Source organism: Polyodon spathula, chromosome 14, assembly GCF_017654505.1.
Source record: "Polyodon spathula isolate WHYD16114869_AA chromosome 14, ASM1765450v1, whole genome shotgun sequence".
NCBI lineage: Eukaryota > Metazoa > Chordata > Actinopteri > Acipenseriformes > Polyodontidae > Polyodon > Polyodon spathula.
In genome coordinates this window covers 23,071,223-23,089,276 of record NC_054547.1, presented here as the reverse complement: position 1 = coordinate 23,089,276, position 18,054 = coordinate 23,071,223, and the positions used below count along the sequence as shown (strand labels likewise).

General features: G+C 37.4%; 1 protein-coding gene across 3 annotated transcripts in view; it reads left to right on the top strand.

The window, feature by feature from the left end:
* LOC121326830 (ephrin type-B receptor 1) overlaps positions 1–18,054 on the top strand; it is a 382,350-nt gene that overhangs the window by 271,138 nt on the left and 93,158 nt on the right. For all 3 annotated transcript variants that reach the window (XM_041270396.1, XM_041270397.1, XM_041270398.1), the window contains exon 7: positions 16,730–16,892. In XM_041270396.1, coding sequence (XP_041126330.1) covers positions 16,730–16,892 — 163 coding nt within the window. The remainder of the gene's footprint in view (positions 1–16,729; positions 16,893–18,054) is intronic.

The following is an 18,054-nucleotide window of genomic DNA, read 5'->3' as shown; positions in this document are numbered from 1 at the left end:
GCTAAATCTGGAAAAAAAGACATGTTAAAATATTAAGGTTTTTTTTTTTTTTGGTTTTACACATGGCACCCCATACAATGATGTTAGCAACTTTTTAGGGAATGCTTTGCAGCAACAGTTTTTCTTTGTAGTTCAACCTTATATTAATATGTAGTTATGTGCGTTTTTGCATAAATTTGCAAAAATGGGGCGGAGATAGTGCAAATTAGGGTACCCAAATATTATAATGATGTAATAAACCTGCAGACAATTGTGACACTTATAATTGCATCAATTTGTTAAGAACTTTTGAAAGCACATTTTAAACAGTTGCAATTGTTGCTGGCATTTCCCAGTCCACTTTTTCTCATGCGTTGCCAGTTGTGTGCAATGCATGTTTGAATACCTAATTTTCACTAAAGTCAGGGTGTACTTACAATTTCTATGGCATTTCTGGTTTTCCCAGCGTGTTGGGAGCAATAGACTGCACACATGTGCCACTAACCCCTCCAGCCCTGAGTATCTGTATAGGACCATGATCTATTGTGTGTTAACTGTCTAGGCTACTAGGTAGGCCAAGTTAAAAATAATAATAATAAAAATAAAATAAAATACCCTAAAATCATTTAGTTTCAATTGAAAATAACCTTTTATTCGTATCGTACACCAATGTGTACAATGCAACTTTACAGATTTATATTTTACATAATGTAATGTGTAGCTGTGGAAGGGTGGTGGGTAATTCACTGACTCAGGAGACAGACAGGTGAACTTGACAACATCGCACAGGTGACCAGTTTTATTTCAGGGGTGCTTTGGGTTTCTTTAGCCCTCAGAGGGCGCTGTTGGTCCGTGGTCTGCTTACCAACTATGGTAAACAGAACCACAGGAATACCAAGCAATGGTAAACAGCCCAGGCGCACTCGCAGGTGCTTCAAAACAATAATGCAAAAATCAAAGGCACAAAGAAACAGGGAAAATAAAACGGTAATAAAACTATACCGGTCGCCGCTGCCTTTGCGACCCGGATCACCGACCATTATCTTATAGGGCTAACAATCTCCCAAGACTCGCCTCTCAGCCATTCAGAGAGGGGGAAAGTCCACACACCCACTTTCCCACCTCCCCGTGTCACTGCCATGACTCACAGGCGGTTGTTGGATGACTGCCGCCCTCTTCCTGCAGCACTATGAACACGCCAGCAGAGTCAGCACAGATCTCCCCCTGCTACAGTAGCCTATCCAAAACACATTAGTGTTATTTCAGTGCAATGATTTATATTTAACATATTTAAAATACAAACCTGACACCTCTTTAAAGCTTTCTGGGGGTGGGGGGGGGGGGGGGGGGGGGTGAAGGTTGAAGGAGGTTAGGGTCCCACTATGGACTGATTATAATATAATATTTTTTATTATTATTATTATTATTATATTATTATTATTATTATTATTATTATTATTATTATTATTATTATTATTATTATTATTATTATTATTATTATTACAGGAGGCAGTGTGGTCCAGTGGTTAAAGAAATGGTCTTATAACCAGGAGGTCCCTGTTCAAATCCCAGCTCACATAACAAAGGAGATCAAGCAAAGACATGTAGATTCTTCAAGTTAATAACAATGTACTATATATTATATTAAATAGTACAGTACATGATATCCTACTACAATGTATCATTTATTTTCAATTTGTAGAAAGGAAATAATTACAAGGGGAAGACATTCTCATGGTAGAGAAACATGCTGGTATTTCTTTATAATATTTACAATAATGATCGATGGGCTTCACTATTTTACTTTAAAAAGGAGAAGGATACTTCCATTAGTACTGCTGATCTGATGGAATGAGGCATTTTATGAAAATGCAACCATGTGGAGTTCACATGGACACTTGAGCCAGGCACCCCTTGGTTTGAGGACTAAACACAGTGTTTGGAAGGTATGTTTGTGTCCGGCTGCTGAGCTGATAAAAAAAATCACCAGCCAGAACTTAGCCGAGCAGAAATTTTCCTTGGGTCGCCCGCGGAGTAACAGATTCAGTGGGGAACAGCAGTGGGGGCCACCTGCAGATGTGTAATGACTGCAAACTGACTCCTTCTGAAGCACAGTCTGTTCCCCCAGGCATGGCATGTCATTGGCCATTTTGTATGCCTCCCTTTCAGAGTTTCACATTTGTGCAACTGGGAAAGCACTTCAGGCGAGGCTCCTTTTGACCCAACTTGACAACAAGCAATGTGAGGTGATGCAGCCAGGCTTTTAACTGACAAAACAAATGGGACAAGACAGCCATATTGCGCTAGTCATATCCATCCCAAAATGAGGCATCTTAATTCTTGGTTTGGTTTGAACCCTGTTTACTTTAGGTTTACTCTGTTTATCCTTTTCACTGCAAAATATCTTACCATCATATAAGATTGTACTTTTGATATAAAGTATATGAAACTAGCACTGTGATAAACTGTAGTTGTCAGACAGGAAATCAGAAGCCTGCAGAAACGGGTAAAATCTTCAAAGCGTGTATCATCAGTTTCAGAAACAGCGCTGTTATAAATAACTATGTAATACATTTAAATTGTATTTGAAAATGTATTTTTACATTCATAAGGTTTATACTTACTATAATCTGACATTAAAATAAACATGGTGCATGCACAAGCCAGTTGCATGGTTGCTAGGCACACATTTATTATCTTTTAATAAATATATATTTTTTACATATAATTATACTGGTAATAAAGAGAATATTTTCTCACCTGTGAATTCTTACTAATATATATGACAGGCCGTGTCATCTTTGTCACATTGGGGGAGAAAGTGAAATGACAAGACCAGTGTTACACTGATGGAGCTCTTAAATGAACCCTTAGCTCTCTGACTTGCTTTTAGTTTTACTTCAAAATTCATGACTGGGTTTTAGAAGTTATAGATGAAACCTCAAATTAATTTTAAGACTGGGCATCAGAACTGTAGTAAAAAGGTGTGCCAGAAACATACCTGTCCTTCTACTTAACAATAATTAGAGCCATCATTAAAAAAAACCTAAAAGAAAACAGACGTCCAGACACATAACATATGAACAGTAAACATGTATGTATGTACATGGATGTCCCTGTCTGTTAGTAATTACCTTGTGCTAAAGAAAGTCCATGCCAGGTTTGGTCACAATTGGTTCTGTACATAGATTAAATCTGTAATGGTGACATACAGATGGAATCAATAACATGACTATCCTTACCAAGTTTGGCAGGAAATTTTCAAGCTGTACACATACTGCTGTGTTCCATCTCTAGTAAAATTGATAAACTGTAAAGATGTCTTGGGATTTGTCACACTTCACACATTTTTGCTTATACAGTATCGGGTAAACTGGTATCCAGTTGTAATGAAACTAGGCATTAACATTACTTGGTTTTAAGCTTAAGACTATTGGATTTAGGGGATATACAGTGCCAATAGAAAGTCTACACCCCCTTGAACTTTTTTCCCATTTTGTTGTGTCAGTGCCTCAGAGTTTCATGCATTTAAATTTTTTTCCACTTATCCTCACACCATACTCCACACTGTTAATATTTGACCATTTTTTACAAAACTGTTCAAGCTCTGTCTAGTTCTTTGGGGAGTGTTGATGGACAGCAATTTTCAAGTCATGCCACAAATTTTCGATTGGATTTAGGTCGGGGCTCTGACTGGGCCACTCAAGGTCATTTACCTTTTTGTTCCTTAGCCACTCCAGTGTAGCTTTGACTGTGTGCTTTGGGTCATTATCATGCTGAAAGGTGAATTTCCATCCCAGTTTCATCTTTCTTGCAGAAGGCAGCAGGTTTTCTCCCCAGTCCCTGCCGCTGAGAAACATCCCTATAACATGATGCTGCCACCACCATGCTTCACAGTAGGGATGGTGTTCTTTGGGTGATGCGCTGTGTTGGGTTTGCACCAAACATAACGCTTTGCATTTAGGCCAAAAAGTTTCATTTCAGTTTTGTCAGACCACAAAACTTTTTGCCACATGGCTACATAATCTCCTGAGTGTTCTTTTGCATACTTCAAATGGGATTCAAGGTGGGCCTTCTTGAGTAATGGCTTGCTTCTTGCCACCCTACCATACAGGCCAGATTTGTGGAGTGCTTGGGATATTGTTGTCACATGCACATTTTAACCAGTCTTGGTTATAAAAGCCTGTAGCTCTTCCAGTTGCCATTGGCCTCTTGAGGGCCTCTCTGATCAGTCTCCTTCTTGCTCAGTCATCCAGTTTGGAGGGATGGCCTGATCTAGGCAGGGTCTTGGTTGTGCCATACACCTTCCACTTCTTAATAATCGTCTTGACCATGCTCCATGGGATATTCAAGGCGTTTGATTGTTTTTATACCCATATGATCTGTGCCTTTCAAGAACTTTGTCCCAGGGTTCTTTTGAATGCGCCTTGGTGCTCATGGTTGAGTTTTTGCTTTGAAATGCACTACCGAGCAGAGGGAACCTACAGGAATGCTGAATTTATTCTGAAATCATGTGAATCACTACAATTTAACACAGGTGGAGGCCACTGTGATTTTGAAGGCGATTGGTTACACCTGAGCTAATTTAGGATTGCTATTACAAGGGGGGTGGACACTTATCCAACCAAGCTATTTTAGTTTTTATTTTTAATAAATTTTCTACAAATTTCTAGAATATTTTTTTCACTTGGAAGTTGTGGGGTAGGATGTGTAGATAAATAAAAAAAAAAAAATAATAATAATAATGCTTTTTAATTCTATAAGGCAACAAAATGTGAACATTTTGAAAGGGGGTGTAGAATTTCAATAGGCACTGTAGGGGGATCTGTTAGTTCATGCATCTGCCTGTATGTCACACTTCCATGTTTGTATATTTCTGGAGAACCACTTATCCAATTGTCATGAAACTTGGTATTGGCAACATTTAACATTATTGGGATATAGGGAGTGTCTGTATGCTCGTTTATTCATCGGTCTGACTTACATTTTTGCATTAATTTGGAGAATTGCTTATCAAATGTTGATACTAAATATTATTGCTAACTCTTATTCTACCCTATTATGTGATATATTTCCTGGTCTTCAACATTCTCATCATACAGATACCTCTAATTCTGAATCTGCAGCTGTGGCGGGGGATATATACTTCTGATATACTTGTTCCCATAAGATTTCAGTTCTTTTAATGTGTAACCATTAAATAATAGTAGCTTTATCATTGATACAGATCTTAATGGCTTAAATGTCAGTCATTAGTAAATTTAACTTGAAACCAGACACTGCTCATTAAGATTTATGGTACTGCGGGTTTTCATTCAATAACAAATATTAATGATTTCTTTAACTTTTATTAACTTTTAGTAGTGCTCCTTTTCCCTTTTTTACCCTGTTTTTTGAAGAATTACCTATGTTTGAAGAACAATTTGGGCTCACCTAGTTGACCTGCTCTTTCTAACTTACAAAACGAAGTCATATTTCAGAGCTAGACATTTTTTTTCTATGGTCTCTTTAGTTAACAAGACATGTTTAAAGTAAATGGGTGTCATTCAGGGGTGAGACCGAATAGTCGAACATTTGACTATTCGATAACGGTGGCACCTATCGACAAGTGAAACCAACGCTTGAAAGTTTTTTTTTTAAAAAGTATATATTTATTTTATTTTAACCCTTTGCAGTCCATTTATTCAGCGCTTGTCAGGCGCGTCAGGTCCAGCTTATTTTCACACGCGCTGTTTATTTTACACGTGCTGTTTAATTTTTTTTTTTCAGAGTAAAACAGGTTAAAAAAGCATTGAATCACAAAAAAACACTCAGTACTGTATCTACAGCCAAGCCCAACCCCTTGTTTACTGTTTTTTTCTCATACCTCTTTATAGACTTACATACTTATAAATCCTCTCCTGATCACTTGTTTTATCACCAAACTCCATAATAGTGCAATTCAAGCCATTGTTTTATTCCTATAACATTTATTCCCTTTCCCCCCCCCCCCCCCCCCCCCCTTTTTTCCGGTTTTGTAAGCCGAGGATTGGCCAGTTACTCGGCCATTGAAAGGTTTTTTTAGCTTTTTAAAAAATGACTAGATACCTGTGCTTTACGTCTGCAAAGGGTTAAAGCCTGTAGTGCTGATTGCCTCTCTATGTAGTGGTAGTGAATATTTACTAGAGGGTGGGATTTGTTATTTCTTGTCTGTGATTGGCTGAACTAGAATATACCATGGCTAACAATGGCTTCCTCACAGAAAAGTTCTTCAAGGAAATACTTTGACAAAGTAAATGAAAACACTGTTAAGTGTTAAATATGTGCAGTGCAATTAAACTACCACAAATCTACAACTGGTATGTTAACCCACTTAAAAGCCAAACAACCTTCTGCGACGCTAGCAATGACAGAAAAGGAATGAAGAACGCAACAAACCGCCATTGCATCCTTTGCGGTGAGGCCACGTCAGTGTGACAACGTACGTGCTGAAAAAACATCGGCCCTTATTGCTAATATAGTGGCAAAGGACATGCTTCCCATAAGTTTTGTTGAAGGTGAGGAATTTAGGAAGTTGGTGAAATTTGTGGAGCCTGAATACACAGTCCTTGCACGAAAAACAAATTACCACTTGATTCGAAAAAATGCATTCTGATTCAGCAGCTTCTGTCCGCAGAAACTTGTCAAAGGCTGAGAAGGTGACGATTACTACAGATGCTTGGACTGCACTGACTACCGAGTCGTAAGTCACGACAACCATTTCATAGAGGATTGGGAAATGAAAAGCGTAGTTCTACAGACTCACACCATGCCAGAGAGGCGTACAGCAGAGACTCTTGCATTGTGGTGTACGGGGTAAAATCACTGCCTGTGCTCACGACAATGCCAGCAACATCATCTTAGCAAACTCGAAGTTTGTTGAATGGGACTGGAATTTGTGCTTCGCACACACTGCAGCTCGCCATCAACGATGGCTTTAAACTTGGTGCCATACATAATGTAGTAGGTGCGGCCAGCCATCTTTTGTTGCATTTTCATCACAGTGCAATAGCTACTCAGGCTCTGAAGTTGAAGCAAAAACAACAAACTTGGCCTGAGCACCACTTGATGCAGTATTGCCGGACCCAATGGAATTCAATCTATTGCGCACTTACAGAACAAAGATGGGCAGTTGTCGCAGCCCTGCCTGACAGGGTGTACACAGAGCTTTCAGATGCCCGCACACTTGACCTGGCTGACGACAGTTGAGATGTTATCTAGGAGCTACTGCCAGTGTTACGCTTCTTGAAATGTGCTACAACTGCTTTGTGCGATGAGTCGGAGGTATCGATATCTATGATGTATCCTGTCACGTCCATTCTGCTTTCCAAGCATCTGATTTCTACCACAGGAGAGTCCACAAAAGTCTCACAGTTTAAAACATCCATATCCGAGTCACTTAAGCGTCGCTTGGCACCCGAAGACACAGAAACAGCGAAGAATGTGGTGCTCATCGCTTCATTTCTAGACCCCAGACACAAACACCTGAAGTTTACAGAGGATGTGGTCAGGAATGCAGTCAAAGATAAAGTTGGGGAATTACTTTCAAGTCTCCCGGAGAATATTGATATCGCAGAAAAGGAACCAGATACATCAGAGGCAAGTAGACCACCCACAAAACAACAATGCTCTGACAAGGATTCTGCTGTGGCTAATTTATTTGAAGATGAGTACCACACAGACACCACAACCTCTCTGCAAACGGAACTAGAAAAGTACACACAAGATGAGTGCATTCCTCCCTATGAAGACCCTGGAAATTATCACGGCTTGCGAAAGCCTACCTGTGCATCGCATGAACTTCTATACCAGCTGAGAGAGTTTTCTTGGGTGCGGGCCTGATAGTCAACAGATTGCGCACTTGTCTTCTCCCGGACCATGCGGACATGGTGATTTTTTTAAACAAAAATAAGTGAACATTTTTGCTTCCATGGAAAGCTACTGTGTTAATGCCACTCAGGTCTTTTTGTTCATTCATTTATTTATTAATATTATTAAGCTAGCTACACGCACAGCAAGCTATTGCCTATATAGACTATTTATTTTTTATTCACTGGAACTCGAACGCACAGGTATGTTTCCGATTTGATTTAACGTAGACAGGTAGTCTATATGTTGAGTGCGGTTTGAAAACATGGGAAAAGTAAATTGTTCAGTTAAGTGGATTGTATAAATTAGCTAGCTAGATAGTCTAATGCATTTTGCCTTTCGCTGTTATGACCAGAAAACTTGCTAAACTATTATTGAATGAAAATTAAATGAATAATTTAATAAAAATTAAAAAAGAAAAACATTTGTGTCGGTCAGGTTACAGCTGTAATTGAAAAATATTCAGTTCTTATGCACACATGTCAAATCTGCTGGGGGGGGGGGGCAACTGTTCGATTAGTCAACCTCAACAGCTGTAGAATTATCGATAGTCAAAATATTTGTCATGCATATCCCTAGTGTCATTACAACAATGGAAATGGATATTGTGAATTGCTTGCTGATATATGCTGCCCAGACAATTTAGCTAGGCAGTATCTCTACCTAACTATCCATTTCAACAATCAAAAACGTGCAATGAAGCATGATACAGGTTTCCTGATTCAGTATTTCTAAATAAATCATTACAGGATCATATCAATTCCTGCTGCAAAAGGTGTTGCCTCCTTACAAGTAACAGCTGTGCGCAGTTCATCATGACAAAGGCAACAACATAATGAGAAGCAAGATGTTTCTCTGCTTGATTAAAAAAAAAAAAAAAAAAACTCAACACAGCAGTGATTTATGCTTTTGAGAAACTGCAAGTGGTTTGAAAAGATGTATTCTGGGCTTTGCAGAAAAGGAAGAGACACCCCTGGATGCCAAATTAAAGCTATATTGTTCATAGACGCTCACTGCGTATAGACGCTCTGCAGTTGCTCATATCCTACAAATGGCAGGGTTGAGGTTTGTTACAGAAGTTCATAGAGACAGTATACTTTGAGTTATTGCCTTAATGGTTAAAACAATCTCAGTTTGCATGCCTCCCCTAATGACTAACATGGTCTGCAGCCAGGGACATGCTTTGACCTCAAAGACACTGATAAGGTTAAATGACCTAGGAATGTGAATGTAGCAATCTTTCATTAACCTAGTATGGTGCCATTTAATTAACATAGAAATGCATGCTTGCTGCAAGAAGAACTTCTAGAAGTGCATGACAGCTTTGACTTTATGGACTTTTTTAATTAGCTATAACAAATTAACATGGACTTTCCTCCCTTCAGAAATACAAGTCAATTAGAGCTCTGAAAACCTGGCCTTTTGTCTAATTGTACAATGTGTCATTTAACTGTAGTTTTGGAAAGCATCTGCTCTACAGCATCTCTCCATCAAGACTCAAGGGGCCCAGTGTTTTCAAATCAACATCACTTGCAGATGGTAGATTCCTGACAATGACTGTTATCTCAATGGATCAGTCATCAGATGTGTGAATATGGTTGGGTTGTTACAAGAAGACATCGTTTATGCAGTTCAGTTATTCAGAACCGCGTAATTCACTTGAATGATGCTGTGTTATCCCTCAAAGAAGAAAGGACATATTAAAAATATGACTTTTTTAATCGTATATTTTAAGCAACATCAACAAGATGGATAATGCAAGAATAATTTATACTTAATGCCCTGTGAAAATTGCTGAAATGTTTCTAAAATTCACGGGTAAAGTATCGTTTTTCGCGGAATGTGCACAGAACTATTTTATAAATTATGTGTATAGTGTATTATAAAAATCAGTTCCCTATGAAATACGTTTTCCCTTTTTTTCTTAATATAAGAGTCACATTATGGGCAACGCAGTGTTTATAGGTGTTGTTTATTTAGAAAACATAGGTATTACATTTCAACTTAAAAAGGCATTATTTTTTACATTACGTTATTTATTTTTGCTGAATCATTAAAAGTGTTTGGAGTTTGCAGAAGCTTAACATGAATGATAAACTCTGCGCGTATCTAGAAGATTCAAAATCGCTTTGATTAAATGAGCAGGCACGTGTTGTGACAAATAAATGATTGTTGTAGTGAATGCGCACAACAAACAGAGAGCACTGAATTTTATGGGGAACTGACTTTGCAATAGCTTGTGAAACGGTGTTGTAATTAACAGCCTAAAAGGACACCTTTCATGTCTAGTACGCCAGGTGCATGTTCATCATTTATCTTGCTAAATAAATCTAATGCGTAACCCATACTGATCTTGGGCATCAGTCGACTCCTCAGTGATCACTGACAAGCAACCAGACTGTTTTACCAATTCCATAATCTCCTGCTTGTGATACTCTGCAACTTTAAGTAAGAATGCATGTCTCAGTTGGGCTGATGAAGGAATCGCTCCACCATTTGCTACACTCAGTCAGAAGAATTTACGTAACTTTTGGTTGTCCAGTTTTTCAGGATGGATATTTGCGCATACAAACGCCTCTGTAAGGTCAAAATTTGATGTGTTTCGTGCGTCACGGTTTTCAGTTGGCTTTTCATCGTTTTTTGTTTCTTTGCAAGTAAACCAGTCGCAGTACTGCTCTGGATTCCCGCCTTTCTCTTTCGGTGAATACTTGAATTAAAATGCCCGTCAACAGCCGAAAACTCCTGCTGGATACTGCTTTACGTGATCTACTGCAGACACATTTTTTGCCCTTTTTTAGAGACATCCTTGTTTACAGTGTGTAATATTTTAATTTCCCGCCTAGACTGCATATAGTCACATGACATAATCACTGCACAGCAATGTGTGCAAGGTGAGTAGTACCCGTAGGCACACAGCAGAGTTGTACAGTTTCGTTAATGTGTTTTTTTTTTTTTTTGTATGAAGTACACATATTAAAAATATTGTAAAAATCATGGTATTGGGCTAATTTCACGATTTCCGTGCAATAGTATTTCTTTGTCTGCACCTAGGTAATGTAAACAACCTGGAAAGCCAACTAGGTCTAATTTCTGATTTGTGAATATAGTCAGAATTATTTGGTTCAATGCTATTGAACTATCACATTAAAATTATAAGAGCCATGTATATTTCTAGCTGTGATTTCGTAACACAGTACTGCTCCTGGTATAAGCCCAGAAAAAATCTTCAGAACCATCCAATTTGATGCAGGAGTCCCTGTATCAGATGTTTACAGCAAGGCAATTCAGCACAGAAAATTCTAGGGAACTTCTTATTGTTTAAGCACATTTATAATGAGAAACAAAACATGAATCCGCACACAAAGATTTCAAAAGATTAATGTAATACAATTCAGAACAATAGACCTACACCAAGTCTTCATACAAAGCTACAATCCAAGGGCAGTCTTTAAAAAACATTTGGTGCAAGGACACTTGACTGTTAACAATATATTCAGTTGTTTTATTGAGGTAGTTTTTATCAATTGCAGATCCTATTATCTTAATTCTCTAGCCATTAAAGATCTCCATTCACACATCCCTTGTGATGTTGTTCTTGTTCTTTTAAATAACCACATTATTTTGTGATTACCATTTTATCAGATAACTTCTATTTATAGATTTGTCTTAAATGTCCAAAAGTATACATTTAACAGATTACTAACAAATATATTTCATCATTTCATTATAGTCAGTTAAACGCTATCCACACCAGCTCAGTAATGCACAACCCAGTGTTCAAGCCATGTCATTTCATTCACAGTTACGTTTTTAAAACAAACATGCTATATTGAGGTAGTGTAAATAGAGTATTAATATTGAATGTAGTGACTTGTTTGTCATTTTTAGGTAAAATAGGTTGATGTTGTCATCTTGGGTCATATCAGTGAAATAGGTTTTAATTTTAAAGTGTACTTTTGAATACTTTACAAATAGGTTACTATACAACAGAGGAATTGACACTCCACTACTGTAGATATTCCAGTATGTCTTATAATTAACACAAAATTACTTTTGTTAACATGTTAGTAAGTTAAAGAAGTTACCAAAATGAACAGTAGCATAACCCTTACAAACAATTTAACACAGTCTTTTCATTTTCATTTAAAGTAGGAGGCTGCAAATCCCAAGTAGAAGGCAGGGGGGTATGGGGGTCCTCCCCCAGCGTGGGTGCAAGTGGCAACACCCGCCACCGAAAACAAATTTCACAGTTTTCAGGGGTCTAAATCCTGTATATTCTGGACCTAAATATGTGCCCTAATAGGGACACAACATTCAAAATAAGTGTATAACTTTGATCATTTTTTTTATAATTTGAGGTGTTGAGATTTAAAAAGCAATTAAAAGTTACTTGTGTCTATGAAAAGTAATTCATATTACAGCTTTAAAACTACAAACTCGTCTTAGCACAGAATAAATTTCAAAGTTAAGTAAAGTCCACATATTTAAACAAACTCTGTTTGGTTTTGAAATAATTACACCCAGAAAAAAGTTGTGAAAGAAACACCAGTGAAATATTTATATTTATATAATATTTATATTATATTATATTTCAGGCACAAAAACAAACAATGTCACATTATATAGATACCATAATACCAAGTGAGAAAGAAGAGAAAAATGTGAAGCAATTTCTAAATTGAAGACCATAAGAAACAGTAGTAATTGGTAGTAAATCTGAATAACATAAAGGTGTTTTGTTTTCTATTTTAAGTTTCTAAAAATGTTCATGGAACCAACTAATCCTTACATTTATTTTTTACAAGATTCTGAGTATACACTTTCCCATGCTGCCGTTTCTCTTTAATTACCAAGTCCGAGAATGCGTAAGTGCATTCATAAATAAATAAATAAAATATTGCTATTTCGAACACTCTTGATTTTACAGTTTTCAGAAGTTTGTTTTTGTTACATCTTCTGTAAACATTAAATCGATTTCTACAGTAAGTTGTATTTTTTTCTTTCATTTTTAATGTATATTTTTAATTATCTTAACTGTTGCTTGATAAAAATAAATACCCCCCCCCCCCCCCCCCCCCCCTCCCCCCCCCCCCCCCCCCCCCCCCCCCAATGGCAGCGGCAGGATTTAATTCCTGGCTGGGCCCCAAATTTTCATGGATGGGCCGTTTATGACGTCAACATAATGATGTAATTACCAACATGCTACTGAACAGGCATAGCAGCACAAAGTCCATAACGTTAGTGAGCTACAAGTCACTATCACACATAAAGAAAATGACAAAAGCTCTCAAACGTGTATTTGACTTCCCAAAGTGAGCTTAAATTTAAAAAGCTCTCATACAGTGACTAAAAGTGAAAGTTAATACTTCCCTTTGAGCTTTAGAAAAGTGTCAGTTATATGGGAACAAAAACAAAACAGGAATAGAGGTATGTGTTGAGCATAACATACAGTACATCTCAGCTGCATAGGTCAACGGAATTCAAATTGATCAAATTAAATGTAGGCACTTACATTGTGCAATTGTTGATTATTGGTTCATTTTCTTTTTACAAAATTTGTCGGGACATAGCTTATGCGTAAAACACAAATAGCTACAGTTTACTGCAAAGTTGGCTAAACGTTCTGTATTATTATATTTCTTAACAGACACCCTTATTCGGGGCGACTTACAACTGTTACAAGATATCACATTATTTTGTACATACAATTACCCATTTATACAGTATAAATAACTAAACAGCAGCTGCACAAGCTGGTTGCTTGCATGCCTTGCAATGAAATAAAAGTTCCTGTATGTTTGCTGCCGACGCACTGTAATTTCGATACTGTACTTTTGAAGATGCAAGATCTCATATCTCATCCGTCTGATCACCAATCTTTTTTTCATAACCATGACAACGGTACTGAGGTGGGTGGGACAGATATATATTTTGAACCACGAGGATGAGCGAGACTCGCTGCAGCAGATTACAGTCTGATACGGTTTGGCATGAAATGTTTTTAATTGTCAATCGCTCCATAACTGCGTGGGCCCAAAAGCAAAATGGGTGGGCCCAGGCCCCTCAGGCCCAAGAGTGGAGCCGCCCCTGATTGGCATTTCCTTAAACAACGTAGCATGAAAATAAAAGTCCAGTGCATAAATATCAAGTTATAGGTATATGAAATGGAAAAACATGGAAACTACTTTAAATGGAAAAGAGTAATATTGAAACGGAAAATCACTTTGGTGTACAAATTACATACAAATGGTTTAGGATATTTCTTATTCATTTTATTAATACAGATTAGCACAAACCGACATACCTTCTTTAAGAGTAACATGAGCTACTATAGGAAATCTGGAGCAGCTTTCCATTTTGGCTGGTGCTGCCACAAAACACTGCAATACTTTACTAGCTTTAATTTCTATTAAATTAAAGTATGACTACTTACTCTAGAAATCACATTAATGTTTATGTAGCACCCTGGAAAAGGGTAAAAGTTATTAAAGTTGATTGTATGCACTCTATTTAAGTCTTTCAATGTAATACTGTCGTAGCTCAATTTTGCCAGAATGTGTCGCAACGAGAGACACTCAGATTAATGAGCCATCTATTACAGCTGGTGAGTGCATAGGAGCAGGGGCACTGGAACTAGGGGTCGGGGGGATCGGGGGGCTTTGCAGGGCTTCCATCGTATACAGGAGTTACAGTTTTATTCAATGGCTTTCAGCACTCCCACTTTAAAAATCGTTCCCGTGCCACTGTGTGGGAGTTCAAAGTGAAAGTTAACCCATTGATTCACGCCTACATTTTTAAACTGCGTGTATATGTTTGCACCATGCCTTTTGGATGCACAGTAGACAGTGCCACACCAGTGCGTCTATACCGAAGCATCAGTTACCTTTCCTGGGTAAAAAAATTAATTAATTAATTTAACGCAAAAATACCGTCTCTCCCCCCTACTTGTTCTTGCCTAATATACAAAGAAAATATGGTTGTGTTTTGGGAAGACATGGAAAGTGTGACATCAACAGAAGAGGAGGAGGAAGAAGAGATTTGTACTGTACATAAAACATACATTTCCATTTGACTGATGTAATGAATGACCCCTACTGGCCGAATAGGCACATTGTGTGTGTACGTAAAGACATGACTACAAACCCCACTAGGGGGGATTCCCCTTTAGCAAAACTAGCATGTCTGCCCTTAATGCCAAGGGTCAGCAGTTCAATTCCAGACTCCCAGATCCGACCCGGCCGGAAAAAACAGTGGAACGCTTTTCCTTTCCCCAGCTTTCTATATGCACTGACTAGATACAGTATTAAAGCATTGTTTTTTTTGTTTTTTTTTTCCCAGTCAACCTGGAAATCTGGCTGAACTACAGACAGTCTTTATTCCATCATGAAACTAAATAGAGGACTGTAAAATTAAATATATAATATGTTTGTGTAAAAGATACAAAGATAAATATATTATCTGAAAATCAAATGAACTGAAGTACAGGATTTTAAATACAAACTTAATACAAGAGCAAATGGAATTGAGATGTAAAATTTGTGTTTTGCAAAACTTTTTTTTCCTTCTTTGTCCACAATAAAATGCAGACTTGCATTTTTCTATGAGCTTTTGATAATAGAATTAATTTTTCTTATGTTTCTTTCACATTACGACATAAACAAATCCATTAGTCTGACTTTTAAGAATGATCTAAAAGAACCCCCTTCGATATGGGTCACATGTCTGCTGCTGCCCTCTGCAAGCCATGTCATGTGCTGCTTGGGGAAGCCAATCCACGCAACAGGAATTATAAACAATGATTTTTAGTACCAAAGAGAGCCTCTTTAATAGTAATGGACAGTATGTGTATTACTGAGTAAACAAGTCAGACCTGTGAAGACCTCTACACTGAACTTCTTAAAAAGGGAATTTAGATAGCCTTCTAAAAATAACAAACTTAAGTACCGTGCCTATTTAAACATAGCTAATAACAGTATGTACTTGTGTATTTCTATGTGTGTGTGCACTTTGTACTTTTTATCTGCATTTAAATGCAATAATATTACTTGACTACAGTTTTACAGCAACTGATTATGCAGCAAAAGATCTGACAGGTACATCTTGTAGCTCATATAGTGATATTTTTAATTTAATAAAGACTGAATCAGCAAAACAAAGCACATACAAATAAAATAATCAGTCATATTCATTAATTGCACAATGCAAATATCATTTCCTTAATTAATTGTATATGCTAGGCTTCAGATAGATCTTCCAAGTCAATGCATAAGACATTTTAAAATGCTGTAACATATACTCACTGTATTTCATACGCTTTGAGTAAAAAAAGACGATATTACATAGAAAACATAGGTTGTTTTTTTAACCAAAAATGTTATACAATGTCATAACTCTGTTGTACGGTTACTGACTCAGGTATATGATTGTACAGTTCAGCCTTCATCACCAAAATCGCTTGTAAGCTCAAAATTGATTGGTCCAATCACGGTGTCCATGGAAACATAAGCCCGGAAATGAAATGCCCTCACAGAAGGAATGTTTTACTTGACTTACATACGTAACAAATTGTGGAATTTGCCGCTATTTTACTGAAACAAAATAAACATTTTTAATACTACTGACTGAAACATATGAGCACTGTAAAACATTTTTAGTTATTTTTTTTTTTTTTCATTTGAAATAACTGTTTTAGGCAGCTCATCTAGCAAAGTAGACAACAAATTAGCCAGCAGCTGGCTGGAAATGTGAAGGCTGAAACACCTGCAGTCCTTGCTACACATTGTCCCTGTGCTGTACATACTGAAACCAATGACCACACAGAATACAATTTGTTAACAGTTTGTCCTGTTTTTTGCCATTGCAGGACCACAACGAGTTCAATTCCTCCATAGTGAAGAGCCAAACCAACACCGCCCGCATTGATGGGCTGAGGCCTGGCACCGTGTATGTGGTGCAGGTCCGTGCCAGGACTGTTGCTGGCTTCGGCAAATACAGTGGGAAAATGTGCTTCCAGACCCTAACAGATGGTAAGTGTGGCAGGAGGCTCTGGAGCCAACAGAGAGAAGAAATGAGGAAAAAAATAACTAAGGACTCCAAACGATTACGCTTAATACAAAATGCTTAGCTAATTGGATTCGTTAGGCCCTTCTGCAGCTCAGGAGCTATCCCAGCATGCTTAGCAGTGATTACTAGTTAATTTGATTAATTATCAACTACCGGGCTGAAATTGTTATGAATATTTCAGCTTCGCACCTGCTGCAGAGATATGATTTTTTCAGTCTACGTTGTGTTGTTTCAATTTTTTAGTACTCTTGTTCCAAATTGACTCAAGTGTTTTTTTTCAGCCTAAGTCAACACAGACAGACTAAGAAATTCCCTGTCAGGGTAAATTATATTTTCTCAACAAGGCTAATTTCAGTTGTCCTCTCTTTTTTTTAAAAAAAGTGTTGTCAGGGTGCCAGTACCAGTTGTCATGGTGATGTTTAATTGTAGATAGTACTCATTTTTTAAACCAACAATTTTCTGTCTCTGGCCAAGATAAAATGTTTCATCTTGAAATTGTGGCTTAGGCTGTTGAATTTTTATAAAAAATGCACTGGCATTTTTGTTTTTAAAAATAGCGTAGGTCTCAGCTAGTTGTGAAATTGACTGCTTGCCAGCATGTTTTGGTGGTCTAGTGGATAGGATACTTGACTGTAACTGTGTTATTGGTTTGATTCCCAGTGGGCAACTGTACAACTGACTGATAGCAATGGTAATTTAAAGTGTAAATAGCAGGGTTCTGAAAAATATAGCTTATACATGCCCATGTGTTGCTACAACTTTTTTAAATAATGTACTTGGTAATATTTATTTTCATTGTTAACATCCTGACGACCTTTTACACATATAAACTCTTTTCAAAATGTCCACCCCAGTACACTGGGGTTTGAGATCTGACCTCTAAATCACTGAAGTGATTAAAAAAAAAAAAAAAAAAAAAAAAAAAACAACATAACAAGGTGCTCTGGCTTTTCTCTTCCATACCACATCACTGTCATTATTGCTGTGTTACATATTTGACAATGTGGGACATAATCCTTACAATATCAGTGCACTAGAGCAGCCATTTTAAAAAGAGCTTTGAATCTGACTTTAAAGTTATGTGTAAAAAGTTGTCAGGATGTTAACAATGAAAATGAAAAATTA